General features: G+C 37.0%; 1 protein-coding gene across 4 annotated transcripts in view; it reads right to left on the bottom strand.

Annotated features, from left to right (window-relative positions):
- BRWD3 (bromodomain and WD repeat domain containing 3) overlaps positions 1-18,110 on the bottom strand; it is a 163,605-nt gene that overhangs the window by 7,554 nt on the left and 137,941 nt on the right. For all 4 annotated transcript variants that reach the window (XM_055564901.1, XM_055564902.1, XM_055564903.1 and 1 more), the window contains 7 exons: positions 17,843-17,899; positions 15,732-15,872; positions 14,775-14,849; positions 13,197-13,349; positions 11,707-11,870; positions 11,232-11,329; positions 7,053-7,211 (listed from right to left, as the gene is read on the bottom strand). In XM_055564901.1, the coding sequence (XP_055420876.1) occupies positions 7,053-7,211; positions 11,232-11,329; positions 11,707-11,870; positions 13,197-13,349; positions 14,775-14,849; positions 15,732-15,872; positions 17,843-17,899 (847 nt within the window). The remainder of the gene's footprint in view (positions 1-7,052; positions 7,212-11,231; positions 11,330-11,706; positions 11,871-13,196; positions 13,350-14,774; positions 14,850-15,731; positions 15,873-17,842; positions 17,900-18,110) is intronic.

Genomic DNA, 18,110 nt, shown 5'->3' with positions numbered 1-18,110 from the left:
TTCCTTATTGCCAAATTCAGACTTAAATTGAAGAAAGTACAGAAAACCACTAGACCATTCAGGTATGACCTAAATCAAATTCCTAACAATTATACAGTAGAAGTGAGAAATATATTTACAGGACTAGATCTGGTAGACTGCCTGATGAACTATGGACAGAGGTTCATGACACAGTATAGAAGAGAGGGATCAAGGCCATCCACAAGAAAATGAAAAGCAAAAAAGCAAAATGGCTGTCTGAGAAGGCCTTAAAAATAACTGTGAAAAAAAGAGAAGCAAAAAGCAAAGGAGAAAAGGAAAGATACACCCATCTGAATGCAGAGTTCCAAAGAATAGCAAGGAGAGATAAGAAAGCCTTCCTCAGCGATCAATGCAAAGAAATAGAGGCAAACAATAGACTGGAAAGACTAGAGATCTCTTCAAGAAAATTAGAGATACCAAGGGAAAATTTCATACAAAGATGGACTTAATAAAGGACAGAAAAGGTATGGACCTAACAGAAGCAGAAGATATTAAGAAGAGGTGGCAAGAATACACAAAAAACCATACAAAAAAGATCTTCATAAACAAGATAATCACAATGGTGTGATCACTCACCTAGAGCCAGACATCCTGGAATGTGAAGTCAAATGGGCCTTATGAAGCATCACTATGATGAAAGCTAGTGGAGGTGATGGAATTCTGGTTGAGCTATTTCAAATCCTAAAAGATGATGCTGTGAAAGTGCTGCACTGAATATGCCAGCAAATTTGGAAAACTCAGCAGTGGCCACGGGACTGGAAAAGGTCGGCTTTCATTCCAATCCCAAAGAAAGGCAATGCCAAAAAATGCTCAAACTACCGCACAATTGCACTCATCTCACACGCTAGTAAAGTAATGTTCAAAATTCTCCAAGCCAGGCTTCAACAATACGTGAACTGTGAATTTCTAAATGTTCAAGCTGTTTTACAAAATGCAGAGGAACCAGAGATCAAATTGCCAACATCCACTGGATCACTTAAAAAGCAAGAGAGTTCCAGAAAAAACATCTTCTGCTTTATTGACCATGCCAAAGTGACTGTGTGGATCACAAGAAACTATGGAAAATTCTGAAAGAGATGGGAATACCAGAGCACCTGACCTGCCTCTTGAGAAATCGGTATGCAGGTCAGTAAGCAACAGTTAGAATTAGACATGGAATAACAGACTGGTTCCTAATAGGAAAAGGAGTACATCAAGGCTGTATATTGTCACCCTGCTTATTTAACTTATATGCAGAGTACATCATGAGAAACACAGGGTTGGATGAATCACAAGCTGGAATCAAGATTGTGGGGAGAAATATCAGTAACCTCACATATGCAGATGACACCATCCTTATGGCAGAAAGCAAAGAAGAACTAAAGAGCCTCTTGATGAAATTGAAAGAGGAGAGTGAAAAAGTTGGCTTAAAGCTCAACATTCAAAAAACGAAGATCATGGCATCTGATGCCATCACTTCATGGCAAATAGATGGGGAAACAGTGGAAACAGTGGCAGACTTTTTTTACTTTTTTGGGCTCCAAAATCACTGCAGATGGTGACTGCAGTCATGAAATTAAAAGACACTTACTCCTTGGGAGAAAAATTATGACCAACCTGGACAGCATATTAAAAAGCAGAGACATTACTTTGTCTCTGCTTTTTTATTTATGAAACAAAGTTTCATCTAGTGAAGGCTATGGTTTTTCCAGTAGTCATGTATGAATGTGAGAGTTGGACTATAAAGAAAGCTGAGTGTTAAAGAATTGATGTTTTTGAACTATGCTGTTGGAGAAGACTCTTGAGAGTCCCTGAACTGCAAGGAGATCCTAAAGGAAATTAGTCCTGAATATTCATTAGAAGGACGGATGTTGAAGCTGAAACTCCAATACTTTGGCCACCTGATGTGAAGAGCTGATTCATTTGAAAAGACCCTGATGCTGGGAAAGACTGAAGGCGGGAGGAGAAGGAGACGACAGAGGATGAGATGGCTGGATGGGATCACTGACTCAATGGACATGAGTTTGGGTAAATTCCGGGAGTTGGTGATGGATAGGGAGGCCTGGCATGCTGCAGTCCATGGGGTCGCAAAGAGTCAGACACGACTGAGCAACTGAACTGAACTGAACTGAGGGTTGCTGTGCTATGGCATAGTTGTGGAAACAATGGAAAAAGTGACAGACTTTATTTTCTTGGACTGCAAAATCACTGCTGGTTGTGACTGCAGCCATGAAATTAAAAGACACTTGCTCCTTGGAAGGAAAGCTATGACTAACCTAGACAGCATATTCAAAAGCAGAGACATTACTTTGCCAACAAAGGTCCATCTAGTCAAACCTATGGTTTTTCCAGTAGCCATGTATGGATATGAGAGTTAAATCATAAAGAAGGTTGAGTGCCTAAGAATTGATGCCTTCGAACTGTAGTGTTGGAGAAGACTTAGACAGCAAGGAGATCAAACCAGTCAATCCTAAAGGCAATCAACCCTGGAATATTCATTGGAAGGACTGATGCTGAAACTGAAATTCCATTACTGTGTCCACCTGTTTCAGAGAGCCAGCTCTTTAGAAAAGAGCCTGATGCTGGGAAAGATTGAAGACTGGAGGAGAAGGGGATGACAGAGGACGAGCTGGTTGGATGGCATCATCACTGAGTCAATGGACATGAGTTTGAGCAAGCTCCAGGAGATGATGAAGGACAGGGAAGCCTGGCATTCTGCAGTCCATAGGATCGCAAAGGGTTGGACACGACTGAGTGTCTGAACACCAACGGTTGCTGTTCAGAGACCAGACAGAGAAGGGGCAAGATTGGAAGCAGAGATCAATTGACAGTACACTGTAATAGACATGATATGTAATATATTATGAGAGATATACCAATTGAGGTGATGATAAGTGATTGTATTTACATATTTCCTTCTGGAGGAGCTATCAGAACCAACATTTATAGTTCGAACTGACAGGATTTTTTGACTGTCTGGATATGAAATGCTAAGTAAAAAGGAAAGTCAACTCCAAAGTTTTATGGCCTGAATAACTTGGTGGATGGTGGAGATATTTTGCTTGGTTAGAGAACAATGAAGGAGAATAGGTTTGGGCAAGCTGTTGAAAAAAATAGAGATTCCAGATTTAAATACTACCAGAAATCTTAAGGCATTTTAAGAAGAAAAAGAAAATCAGGTGGATATCGCAGTCTAGAAATCAAGGGAGACCTGAATAGAGCTGAAGATATAGTTTTGGAAATTTTCAGTAAAGAAGTAACATTTAGGGTGAAGAGAACTGAGAAAGCTCACCGAGAGAGCAAGAAGGTGACTGAGGACTGAGACTTGATATATTTCAACATTTAAAGATAAAAAATAATTGGCAAAGATAAGCAGGGTAGGAGGAAAACAGGAGAGTGGACTGGAAAAACTGGAGAGAACAAAGAGTAGGGTTGTATGGTAATCATAACTACAAGATTGGCATAAGTGTTATGGACTTAATTTTGTGTGCCCTCCCACCTTTGCCAAATACATATGTTGAAGCCCTAGCCCCCAATATGACTGTATTTTGAGACAAGACCCTTATAGAAATAATTAAAATTAAAAGAAATCATAAGGGTAGATGGGCCCTAATGCACTAGGACTGGCATCCTCAGAAGAGAAAGACACACCAATGCTTTCTGGCTCTCCCTGACTGTGTATATAGAGAAACAGCCACATGTGGACACAGAGAGAAGGTAGCCATCAGCATGCGAGGAAGAAAAGTCCTCACCAGACACCAATCCTGCTGGCACCTTGATCTTGGATTTTGAGCATTCAGAACTGTGAGAAAATAATGTCTATTGCAGATTTATGAAAAGGTGCACAACATCTCTAATCATCAGGGCAATGAAAATCAAAACCACAATCAGGTATCAGTTCACAGCTGTTAGGATGGCTAATATTGAAAAGATAAAGACTGGCAGTGGTTAAGACTACACACTTCCAATGCAGGGGGTGTAGGTTCAATTCCTGGTTGGGGAACTAAGAACCCACATGTTGCACAGCACAGCCAAAAATTTCTAAAAACTAAATAATAAAATACAAAATTGAAAAAAGATAAGTGTTAGGGAGGATAAAGAGAAAAGGGAACCCTCGCACACTGTTGGAGAGAAAGTAAATCAGTACAGCCATTATGGAAATCAGTAAACATGTTCCCTAAAACAGAACTACCATTTGATTCAGCAATCCTACTTCTGGGCATATATCCAAAGAAATAGAAATCAGGATCTTGAAGATATGTCTGTATTTCCATGTTCCATATAGCAGTATTCATAAGAGGCAAGACATGGAAACAGCCAATCTTCCTACAGATGAATGGATAAAAGAAAGAAATCCTGCCATTTACAACATGCATGGAACTGGAAGACATTAGGCTAAGCAAAATAAGCAACATACAGAAAAAGAAATATTGCACAATATCACTTATATGTATAATTTAAAAGAGTCATACTCATAGAGGCAAAGAGTAGGATGGTGGCTGCCAGGAGCTAGAGGGAGGAAAAATGTGGAGGTGTTGGTAAAAGGGTCCAGAGATTCAGTTATTCTGGATGAATAAATTCTGGATATCAAATATACAGCATGGTGACAACAGTTAATACTGTATGGTATACCTGAAATTCACTAAGAGTCTAGACTTTAAACCTTCTCCACACATGCATGCGTGCACACACACACACACACACACACACACACACACACACACACAGTGGCTATGTAGAGGTGATGGATAATGTTAGCTTGACTCTGGTGGCCATTTCTCAGTGCATATATATATATATATATATATATATATAACAAAATATCAAGTGGTACATTTTAAACATACAATTTTTAAATGTCAAATGGTATCTCAATGAAGCTGCTAAAAAATGAGTATCTGTTGTTTAAGCTACCCAGTCTGTAGTATCTCATTGTGACCACCCACGTTGACTACTAGACTAGGCAAAAAACTATGGGGATAGCAATATGAACTGTAGACAAGAGATTTAAGTGATATTAAAAGTTGTAGAATTTACAAAACTTAGAATGTGACACTTATGAGGGATAAAAGGTGAGTTAAAGAACATTGTAAGATTTTAAGCAGGATGACTCAGAAGATGATGGTGTCATTAAAATAGCGAGTGCAGAGAAAGAAGCACACTTGAAACAGAAAAATGGATGCTAAGCACACAAGGGAACCTTTTTTTAGGAAGTACTATAAATTATACTAATAGAACAAACAGATGTTAGGGCTAGATATATGGATTTGGAGTTATTAGCATAAAGACCGGAGAAGGCAATGGCACCTCACTCCAGTACTCTTGCCTGGAAAATCCCATGGATGGAGGAGCCTGGTAGGCTGCAGACTGTGGGGTCGCTAAAAGTCAGACATGACTGAGTGACTTCACTTTCACTTTTCACTTTCATGCATTGGAGAAGGAAATGGCAACCCACTCCGGTGTTCTTGCCTGGAGAATCCCAGGGATGGGGGAGCCTGGGGGGCTGCCGTCTATGGGGTCGCACAGAGTCAGATACAACTGAAGCGACTTAGCAGCAGCATAAAGATGACTGATGTAGTTATTAGATTCCTTTATTTGTAAAAGACAAAAAAAAAGTGAGAAACTGCAAATAGGAGGCATGTAGGGCCAAAGAAAAGAATATAGAAATATAGGCAAAACAGAGATACACAATCAGTAGAGTATAGAAGCTAAGCAGTGCAATTCCTAAAGCAGGTAGTCAATAGCATGTAAAGATATAGAGATCAAGGAGGTGGGGTACTAAGAAAAGGACACTGGTTGGTCACTGAAGATTACTGGTGATTCTGAGGAGAATAGCTTTTGGGGAGTCGTGGCAGCAGAGGTAAGACTACAAAGGATAAAGGGATGTTTAGGCTGAAAGAAAACAGAGGTGGAAAGTAGAAGCTATACTTTCTAAAAGCTTGACAGTGGAGGAAAGGACAAAAAGAGAAGTGGCAATGAATATACAATGTATAGCAGGATCAAAGGTGAAGGTAAAGATATAGACTGGGAAAAATGAAGCCACTAATTATTTTAAAGTAATCAGATGCTTCAATATTTGTCTTATAACATAAAATATAATTTTAGAATATATATTTTAAGCTATTTAATAATAATAAACAACTTAATCTTTCATTAAATTTATATAAATTAGAATGTATATATTCCAAAAAAAGATATTTGTAAAAGAATAGTAATCATTCTTCCAAACTTCAGACAGATGACTACATCAGAACTTCCTTTGAACATGGTCAGGGTCTACAACATAAAGTTTGCATAACGTTCAGTATTTATAACCGATGCCGCCAGACATGGTCCAAACTGGATGTACATGATAATGAATTATTAGGTCAGTGATTTCCTTTTTAGCAATGAAAATTATTCTTCAAATGAAAGCTATATGAAAGCTCAAAGCTCATCACATGAAATTAAAAACAAAAAAAAGAGTTGTTCTGGTTGAATGGAGAAAGTTCTTCTGCGACTTTCTGAAGTACCTCTGTGGATTACCAAGAAATAGGTAGAGCAGTCTGAAAACCCCTGAATTATTGAGACAGCAGGCCCCGGAGAAAGATAATAATTTGAGTTATATAACTGGAAAACAAAAAGAAAGTTTCAAAAGTGGGTGTTGACTGAAAGAAGGCTCATTTCTTGACATAAACCCTTTGTAAAATACGGGTAGCCCTTAGAAATATTAGGCCTATTTAAAGATGATACTGAATTTTTTTTCCTTTTTCCTTAATGTGGTTTAATAAAATGAACAATCTTAAATATGTCAAACAGTCTGGGTTTTATATGCTCAGGGAAAAATAACTTTATTTAGTTTTTCTTCCCTACTCATTTTAAATTTTATTTTAAAAAACTAAGATATGTTTGGAAATGTGCATATGAAATCCTATCTGCCTCAAATTTGACAATATTGAAATCCTCATTAATTTTAAGGACATACTAAATTTTACTACCTAAATATATCAGCTTTTAAAGGATTTGTGATAAAGGAACAAAGAATAAATGCCCAGTTCATATTTATTTCTTACCTTGCTTAATCGGCAAAACTCTATTTCGAAATGATTTGGCTTTCCCTGGGTCATGGCTATTTCCACTTCGGTTATATCCACTGAAGCTCGATGAAGAAAATGGCCCGTCTGGTTCATCATCAAGTAAATACAGTGAAAGCCCTTCAGCAGCATCTGAAACTTAACATTTAAAAAAAGATTAATGTTAACATAATTAGGCTTTCATAAAAACTAAAAAGGCTGCTTTTAAAACTATAGCTTACTCAGTTATTTCACTCTAACATCAAAATTACAAGTTGTTTGAAGGAAAAAATATGAACATATTGAGAACAAATGGCTTATTACATCATTAAATTTTCAGGCTCCACCCATCAACACAAAATTGGATTAAAGATTTACTAAGCATAGCCCCTCACATCAGAATAAGACCCAGTTTCTCCTTCAGTCAGTCTCTCCCAGCAGGAAGCTTCCATAAGCCTCTTATCCTTCTCCATCAGAGGGCAGACAGACTGAAAACCACAATCACAGAAAATTAACCAATCTAATCACATGGACCACAGCCTTGTTTAACTCAATCAAACTATGAGCCATGCCGTGTAGGGCCACCCAAGACGGACGGGTCATAGTGGAAAGTTATGATAAAATTTGGTCCACTGGAGAAGGGAATGGCAAACCACTTCAGTATTCTTACCTTGAGAAACCCATGAACAGTATGAAAAGGCAAAAAGAAAGGACACTGAAAGATGAACTCCCCAGGTTGGCAGGTCCCCAGTATGCTACTGCAGATCAGTGGAGAAATAACTCCAGAAAGAATGAAGAGACAGGGCCAAAGGAAAAACAGCACTAAGTTGTGGATGTGACTGGTGATAGAAGCAAAGTGTGATGCTGTAAACAGCAATATTGCATAGGAACCTGGAATGTTAGGTCCATGAATCAGGTTAACTGAAAGTGGTCAAACAGGAGATGGCAAGAGTGAACGTCAACATTTTAGGAATCAGAGAACTAAAATGGACTAGAATGGGTGAATTTAACTCAGATGACCATTATATCTACGACTGCGGCCAAGAATCCCTTAGAAGAAATGGAGTAGCCATCATAGTCAACAAAAGAGTATGAAATGCAATACTTGGATGCAATCTAAAAAATGACAGAATGATCTCTATTCGTTTCCAAGGCAAACCATTCAATATCATGGTAATCCAAGTCTATACCCTGACCAGTAATGCTGAAGAGGCTGAAGTTGAATGGTTCTATGAAGATCTACAAGACCTTCTAGAACTAACACCCCAAAATGATGTCCTTTTCATTATAGGGGACTGGAATACAAAAGTAGGAAGTCAAGAAGCACCTGGAGTAACAGGCAAATTTGGCCTTGGAGTATGGAATGAAGCAGGTCTAAGGATAATAGAGTTATACCAAGAGAAAGCACTGGTCATAGCAAACACCCTCTTCCAACAACACAAGAGAAGACTCTACACATGGACATCACCAGATGGTCAACACCAAAATCCGATTGATTATATTCTTTGCAGCCAAAGATGGAGAAGCTCTACATAGTTAGCAAAAAGAAGACTGGGACCTGACTGTGGCTCAGATCATGAACTCTTTATTGCAAACTTCAGACTTAAATTGAAGAAAGTAGGGAAAACCACTAGGCCATTCAGGTATGACCCAAATCAAATCCCTTACGATTATACAGTGGAAGTGAAAAATAGATTCAATGTATTAGATCTGACAGACAGAGTGCCTGAAGAACTACTGACGGGGGTTCGTGACACTGTAGAGTAGACAAGGATCAAGACCATCCCCAAGAAGCAAAATGGCTGTCTGGGGAGGCCTTACAAGTAGCTGTGAAAAGAAGAGTAGTGAAAAGCAAAGGAGAAATGGAAAGATATAAGCATCTGAATGCAGAGTTCCAAAGAACAGCAAGAAGACATAAGAAAGCCTTCCTCAGCAATCAATGCAAAGAAATAGAGAAAAACAACAGAATGGGAAAGACTAGAGATCGCTTCAAGAAAATTAGAGATACCAAGGGAACATTTCATACAAAGATGGGCTCGATAAAGGACAGAAATGGAATGGACCTAACAGGAGCAGAAGATATTAAGAAGAGGTGGCAATAATACACAGAAGAACTATACAAGAAAGATCTTCACGACCCAGATAATCACGATGGTATGATCACTCACCTAGAGTCAGACATCGTGGAATGCGAAGTCAAGTGCGCCTTAGGAAGCATCACTATGATCAAAGCTAGTGGAGGTGATGGAATTCCAGTTGAGCTATTTCAGATCCTGAAAGATGATGCTGTCAAAGTGCTGCACTCAATAGGACAGCAAATTTGGAAAACTCAGCAGTGGCCACAGGACTGGAAAAGGTCAGTTTTCATTTCAATCCCAAAGAAAGGCAATGTCAAAGAATGCTCAAACTGCCACACAATTGCACTCATCTCACACACTAGTAAAGTAATGCTCAAAATTCTCCAAGCCAGTACTTCCTGATGAAGTACTTCCAGATGTTCATGCTGGATTTAGAAAAGGCAGAGGAACCGGAGATCAAATTTCCAAAATCCGTTGGATCATCAAAAAAAGCAAAAGAGTTCCAGAAAAACATCTATTTCTGCTTTATTGACTATGCCAAAGCTTTTGACTATGTGGATAACAATAAACTGTGGAAAATTCTTCAAGAGATGGGAATACCAGACCACCTGACCTGCCTCTTGAGAAATCTGTATGCAAGTCAGGAAGCAATAGTTAGAACCGGATATGGAACAACAGACTGGTTCCAAATAGGAAAAGGAGTACATCAAGGCTGTATATTGTCACCCTGCTTATTTAATTTATATGCAGAATACATCATGAGAAACACTGGGCTGGAAGAAGCACAAGCTGGAATCAAGATTGCTGGGAGAAATATCAATAACCTCAGATGTGCAGATGACACCACCCTTATGGCAGAAAGTGAAGAGGAACTAAAAAGCCTCTTGATGAAAGTGAAAAAGTTGGTTTAAAGCTCAACATTCAGAAAACTAAGATCATGGCATCTGGTCCCATCACTTCATGGCAAATAGATGGGGAAACAGTTGAAACAGTGACAGATTTCATTTTTTCAGCTCCAAAATCACTGCAGATGGTGCCTGCAGCATGAAATTCAAAGACACTCTTTGGAAGAAAAGTTATGACCAACCAAGACAGCATATTAAAAAGTAAAGACATCACTGCCAACAAAGGTCCATCTAATCAAAGCTATGGTTTTTCCAGTAGTCATGTATGGATGTGAGAGCTGGACTATAAAGAAAGCTGAGCACTGAAGAATCGATGCTTTTGAACTGTGGTACTGGAGAAGACTCTTGAGCGTCCCTGGACTGCAAGGAGATCCAACCAGTCCATCCTAAAGGAAATCAGTCCTGAATATTCATTGGAAGCACTGATTCTGAAGCTAAAACTAAAACACTTTGGCATCCTGATGCGAAGAGCTGACTCATTTGAACAGACCCTGATGCTGGCAAAGACTGAAGGCAGGAGGAGAAGGGGCCAACAGAGGATGAGATGGTTGGATGCCATCACCGACTCAATGGACATGAGTTTGAGTAAACTCCAGGAGTTGGTGATGGACAGGGAGGCCTGGAGTGCCGCAGTCCATGGGGTCACAAGGAGTAGGACACAACTGAGCTGAACTAAAACTGAAACTTTCAAGCACAGAATGTCAAAAATGTTTCCAAGAAAACTACTTCCTCACATAATGACTTTTCAGGAGAAGGAAATGGCAACCCACTCTAGTATTCTTGCCTGGAGAATCTCAGGGACAGAGGAGCCTAGTGGGCTGCCATCTATGGGGTCACACAGAGTCGGACACGACTGAAGCGACTTAGCAGCAGCAGCATAATGACTTTTCAATTTTTATGTTGGAAAATACATAGCCGATGTGTGGTCTGAGATATTTCAGATGTTAAAAATCATAAAGACATAATTTTAAAGTTGTTATTTTAAAATTCATCTAGTCTTAACACCCTCACTTTAAAAATAAAGAAACTATGACCTAATATCTTACCTAGGGCCACAGAGATAGAAGAACTAAGGGTAACATGCAACTTTTCTATATCCAAATCCATTGCCCTTTGCATTTTAAACCATGCTGCCTCTTCTATATCCTTAGTATTTAGCTAAAATATAGAATACCAAAAATAAAAGATATATTTACCAGGAGATGAGAAAGGAGTGCTATTCCTGGCATAAGACACTGAGGTATTCTGGTCATTTTTAGGCTGCAGCTTCATTTGCTTCTGTTTCCCTTTTGGACTATAAGTAAAAATATATAATAATGAGTAGTTTTTTTCTAGTAGCAATATGTTATGATAGATAGTATGTTACAAAATGCTTAAACTAAGCATAGAATAAATGCAATATAATTTAAATGAAATACTTCAAACTAGTAATACGACAAAGTTAAATTTCAATCATTAAAAATTTTTTTAAAAAGGTTTTGGTATAGTAAAATTCATATAAACAAACTTTAGGTTACCAGCTCCATCTTTATACAGGTTTAAGAGTTCTTAAAAAAAATAAAAAACCTCTTGGGTGTTGAGATTCCCTCAAAGTAGTTAATAAACTTTAAAAAGTAAGGTAATACATACAAAATGTTTTGAAAACTAAACTGCTACATTAATGTAATATACCTAGGAGCTCTGCTACTAGATAATGAACTGCTGCTGCTTCTTAGACGTTTTCTGTACCGTGGCCTTCTCCTCTTCTGACTCTGGATTGCTGACTTATATTCAGAGATGATATTTTTAATACGACTTTCAAATAAGGCAGACAATCGCAGTGTCATGCTATAGATCTGCAAAGGTAGAAATTAGTCTTGTTTTACCAACCATTTTAATTATATAAAAATAAAAGGTTATAAACATGCTTGAACAATATCAGCATCATCCTTTCAGACATAATATATGTGCTACTTCTACACTTGAAAAATTCTTTCTGAAGAATTAAAACAAGAAACCATTTTCACTTACAAATAATAAGGATTTTTAAAAGATAATATCCAGTGTTGGGAAGGGTAGGAAAAAACATTCTTATACATTGCCAGTGGATATTTTAACCTGAACAACTTTTTCAAGACAATTGGCTATACATGTCAAACCCTTAAAATATACACATCCTTTGGCTAATAATTTCTTCACTAGGAATTTATCCTATGGTAACATCAGAGAATTACACATGCTCATCATATTCAAGGATGTTAAAGATAGCCACAGCATTATCCATTTAAAGTGAAAAATTAAAAACAACCTGTATCTCTAGCAATAGGATGCTGGTTAAACAACACAAAACCACCTGCATGGTGGAATACAATGGAGACATTAAAACCTCTGTTTTCAAAAAGTAATGATAAAATTGGAAAATGTTCATTATGTATTTTTAGAAATGCTTCAAAATGTAAAACCTACTAAAAGATATATAAACATTTATAAGTACAAATGTAAATGTAGAAAATAAATCTACATTTTAGAAATATGCAGAAAATATAGGGAAAATATGAAAAATTATGTTCAGAAATCAGTAAAAATTTATTTTATATGAAGTAGAACCGACCATGTATATACCTACTGTGCAACTGATTTAAAAGTTAATCAGATACTAGTGATAAAAAAAAAACATGAAAATTACCTTATTATTCTTAAGATGTATAAGTTATGATAGAACATAAAAAACTATTACATTAAATGTGAGTATGAATAAAGTTATAATTTCCCAATATAGTTCACTAATTTGTTATAATAAAAGGAACATAAATATTCATAGCTAATCTAAATAATTCATATAAATTAATCCTCCCAAACATTTTTATTAAATTATTTATTGAACATATTAAAGAATACTCAAATTTCTACTATTCCTTTCTTTGACTTCTTTTTGGCAAATATAGGTGTTATTTAAGAGAAAAGAAGTGGCAAGTAGGAGAAAGCAAGAGGGGCAGCTTAATTTCTCTTTAATGCTTGCTTGATAAACTGTTTCAGAGAAAGTACTGAGAATCAAACTTCAGAAACTACATCAGAATGATAGTACATACTTGTTTAGCAATTTTAAAACTGGTTATAGAAAACTGCCTGATATATAACTAAATGCTTAGGTAATTAATCCACCTATTAATGGTTCTTCATACCCGTGACTTTTTATTAGAGGTGTAAGCTTTGGAGTTGCTGAATATTTGGCGAACATCCTTATAAAATTCCAGAGGACTACCATAGTTTCCTGTTTCCAATGTTTCTTTCACAGTGCTGAAGTCCATAGGAGTGTCTATAACATCATGATAATCCTACAAAGAAGAATGTGTTATTAAACATAAAGGCTAAATAACAATACTACACAAAACAACGGGACTGAGATTTGCATCGCCATGAAATAAATATACTGCTCTTTAATCTGCCACTTACCTCTTCCTAGCCCCCAAATCATCTGTTTAATAGAGGTCTTTTGGTGGCTCAGGGAAATAGTAGGGTTCTGTGGAAGAGCCTTAGCCCTCACCCTTCAATGAAAAACCATTATGACTCTCTCAAGGGACAGAGCAGAAAATTCAGAGCCACTGACTTCATCACTACATAGTTTAGAGTATCTTGAAAATAGGTAGCTAATTTGTGACATCAAATTATTTAATCCTGTGTAAACAATCCCATTTTCTACTTTCATTGAGCAATTTGCCAGGGAGTTGGCATGAGGGCATTCTCCCTAAACTGTCATTAGTTGAAGGTTATAATCAAATTGGTCAGGTCTGTGTATTTCTCCTTTTTGTTTTTTAATAAATGTGACACTTTTGCTTCATCTAAAGTCTTCAGTCTCAGATTCATAATTAGTTTGAGTTTTATTTGGTTGGCCAAAAAGTTCCTTCACGTTTTTTGTAACACCTTATGAAAAACCCAGACAAACTTTTTGGCCAACCCAATAGTTAAAGGTGGGAGAAGATTCTCTCTATTTGAGCCTAAATATTTCAAGTTTACTTAAGATGTTCCTAGGGTTGTCATATGGTACTACATCTGGAATTTATATCTTATATATACCACTACCACCAGTAATAAACATGTTTTGGAGTGAAAACCATAGCCAATATTAACTCCTTCATCCTATTTAGAATCATTAAGACATAAAAGCACATTTCTCTCAAAGGAGAAGCCAAAGGGCCAGAAGACAGGGCAGAAGAAAGGTATTATAAAAAGAGGGGAAAAATATTTTTCTAAGTACAAGAAAACACAATTGATCTTATTGCATTAATATATTTTCAATTTTTTGGCTTAAATAAAAAAAGTGTATTCCAATATAATATGATGTATGAAACAAAGATTTCTCATAGAGAAAAATTATAGGTAATTTGTATAACATGGATGGCCAAAACTCAAAAGACCCACTCAGCCGGCTGAATGAAGTCCTACTCAGAATAATCAGCTGCAATTACAGACATAGTTATGTTTTGTAATTGATGTTTTCTACTCTGCTACAGTAGCTTTAGACTTATAGAAACAAACACCTGCCTAGATGCTATAATGAACTCTTGAGAACATGCACTATTAAAAAAAAAAAAAAGTAACGACAACCAAAAGCTTAAGCAAAGGTAAAAAGGCAGTGAGCAAAGTTGGAAAATAGTTTTACAAATTACAAGAGGTTTATTTACAGTATGGAAATTTTAAAAAGTAAAATAATACAAAAACAATCAGAACATATATACCTTTTAAGAGATTACTACGCATACCTCACAAAGAGATGAATCTTGTTGTTGTCCTGGAATAACAGACTCAGAGGATTCACCCTCCTGCTCTTGATGGCCCTATTAGGGTAAAAAAGATACATTGTGTTTCAAGACTACCACAATAAAATATCAAAATTTATAATACAATTATGATCTAATGCACAAAGATCCATAAATTGGAATGTTTTTACTGACTATAATTTAAGATGAAGGAGGAATTTTACATTCACCATTCTCTATTATGAAAAACACAGGACTAATTTATTCTACCTAAATCCACTACAAAAAACAAATCAAGCTTTGTCGAACATAATTTTGATCCTTATTTGAATGACATTTTTCCCCAACAGAAACCAGTGTATACAGAGAAAATACTGATGCTTGCTAATTTCAGAGGATGGTCTGATGGTATTTCTGAAATATTGCTGTTATCATTTTTCTGAAAAACTTAAAACAGATTTGCTATCTGTAATAAAGGTTATTCGACATATAAATAGATAAACTTCTAGAAAAGGTATCCTATAATTTAAAGATCTCATGCTTTTATCTTTGATGAAAAGTAATATGGTATACTGGTTAGTCAATAAGTGACCATATTGAGTAACATGTTTTTTACAAATTAAATAAGGCTGACATATGTTATGAATGGACTCTAGTATGTAGGAGTGTATTAGAAGTTAGCAAAAAGCATTAAATAAATATCCAAAATAAAAGCAGGAAGGAAATGCAAAGATATTTAGATTAAAATTTGGTTTACAACTGTGTATTTATACACAAAGTACGGCAGCCGTTTTAAAAAGTCAGGACTAATCACACTATTCACTTTCACAATTCAGAGATGCACTAACAAAGAAGGAAGGAAAGAAGAAAGGGGAGGAAGAGCTCTTAACTAGACCTTAGCATAGTCATTTATGGGAAATTAAAATACATATTGGTAATTATTTAAATAACTATGCTTACTGGGTAGGAAAGAGGATCAGATGGTTGTCGAAATGGCTCTGAGTCTTCACGTTCATAAATGAGGCCCAATAGTTCTTTGCACTGTTTTCTCCAAGCATCAGGATTAAACCTTAAAGACTGTCTTCTGCCTCGGCATTTGACCTGTAGATTTTTAAAGAATTATATTTAAAAGCTCTTTCCTTAAGTCTTTATTGATTTTTCTCCTGTCTTCCTAATGTTAATATATCTATATAAGATAGAGCACCTGATAGGGCCCACATGGGGTCTCATTGATAAGATGCCTCATTATGTTGACTTTGCAAACAAAGAATAAATCACAGTGATCTGTGAGACTGACCAAATTTCCCAAATGGCATCCTGTTATCTCACTGGTGTCTATTTTCTTAAAGCTGCGAGACCACCAGATTCCAGACCTCCAGCTATGTGACCATCCCTTCAAAGAATTTTTCTTTGGTGGACTCCATCAGAAAGGGAGAATGCCGGTTGTCCTTAAGAGCCAGTCACCCTCTCTTTTCCCTCTAATAAATTTCCTTTTCTTGCCTGACTGCCTGGCTCAGTCTCTTTTTTTCTGCACTCGCCTTATAGCACCCATTTAAAAGTTTCTTAGTTTTGATTAAATATCATTCCCCCTTGCAAAAATATAAACAAAAGTAGATTATTATATTCACAGAAACAGCAAGAACACTAGTATTCTGAAGTCTCATTTTGAGAAAATCCAAATCTTAAATTAAACACAGAGGAACAAATTTTTCCTGTACAAGAGCAATAATTTTAATACCTTAATCTTTGCTGGTAGTTAAGAATATTTGACAATGGCACCATAATTTTCTCAAAATAACACTTGAACAATATGTATATTTTTAAAGTAAATTCTTTGTCATCAGAATATACTCTGCTGCTGCTGCTAGGTCGCTTCGGGCATGTCTGACTCTGTGCGACCCCATAGACAGCAGCCCACTAGGCTTCTCTGTCCCTGGGATTCTCCAGGCAAGAATACTGGAGTCGGTTGCCATTTCCTTCTCCAGTGCATAAAAGTGAAAAGTGAAAGTGAAGTCGCTCAGTCGTGCCTGACTCAGCGACCCCATGGACTGTAGCCTACCAGGCTTCTCCGTCCATGGGATTTTCCAGGCAAGAGTACTGGAGTGGGGTGCCATTGCCTTCTCCAGAATATACTCTAGCCTTTACTATTCTGATGCCTTTTGTATACATTCTCTTTCAGTATTTGAAAGGAAATATTTTCCTTATATATAACAAATGTTTGTCTAATTATCATAGAGTAGAAGTGTGCAGAACAGAGTTAACATAAAAGACCTGAGGCTATCTTTAACAGGCCTTGCTTCTCAGGTTAGCCCTTGATTGATGTCTAGGAACTTGGGACTTGAACTCTTTCTTAAATGATAAAAGTAGTTTACTCTGCCCAAGTTAGTACAAACAATGTTATTTGTGCTGAATATCCACTTTCCTGTAAATTTCTGGTGCTTTCCTGCTTTCTGAGAGTCTGGAATCTTGGCATGGGCTAGTCAGATGAGGTAGACATAACAAGTTCCCAATAAATTATTTGGGAACTGAGTCTCTAGTCACTCACATATTGCTACATTTTCATTGTGGGGAAAGAGCGTACTCTGTGTGGCCTTTCAGAGGAGAGAGAGTGCATAAGGAAACCTGCACATAGATTCCTCCAGGCTCTGCCAGTATATTTTTCCCTGTGTCCCAGCTTTGTATGTTTACTTTGTCACTGTCATAAACCTTAGCAATGAGTTAACAAATATACATAGGGCTTCCCTGGTGGTTCAGTGATAAAGAATCCACCTGCCAACAGAAGAGACACAGGCTTGATTGCTGGGTTGAGAAGGTCACCTGGAGAAAGAAATGGCAACCCACTCCAGTATTCTTGCTTGGGAAATCCTATGGATAGAGGAGTCTGTCAGGCTAGAGTTCATGGGGTCGCAAAGACTCAGACACGACTTGGTAACTAAACAACAGCAACAAGTATATATACTAAGTTCTATAAGTCTTTCTAGCAACTCTCCAAATTTGTGGAGTTGGTCTTAGGGATCCTTGATACAGGAAGCTTGAATTTTTTCTTATTAGCAGTTCATTTATCCACTCACCCTTCTTCCAGATGAAGTACCAGGTCCATCTGAATCTAAATCAACCATTTCTGTATCCTAAAATTAAAAGGGAAGAGTGGGAGAGATATTGTTATATTTAGTCTAATAAACTAGATAAACATTTACAAAGAAACGGCAAATACAATCATAATTAACTCCCTCATTGAAGCAGGCAGCAGAACAGAGGTGGGAGAAAGATTCACTCTAAACTTCAGCTGCATGCTATAATCTTTTGCTACTTCAAGAAACAAACCTCTTTTCTATAGGG

Source organism: Bubalus kerabau, chromosome X (genome assembly GCF_029407905.1).
Source record: "Bubalus kerabau isolate K-KA32 ecotype Philippines breed swamp buffalo chromosome X, PCC_UOA_SB_1v2, whole genome shotgun sequence".
In the NCBI taxonomy this organism is placed as follows: Eukaryota; Metazoa; Chordata; class Mammalia; order Artiodactyla; family Bovidae; genus Bubalus; species Bubalus kerabau.
Note: the sequence above shows the minus strand (reverse complement) of the source record. Positions and strands in the feature narration are given on the sequence as shown.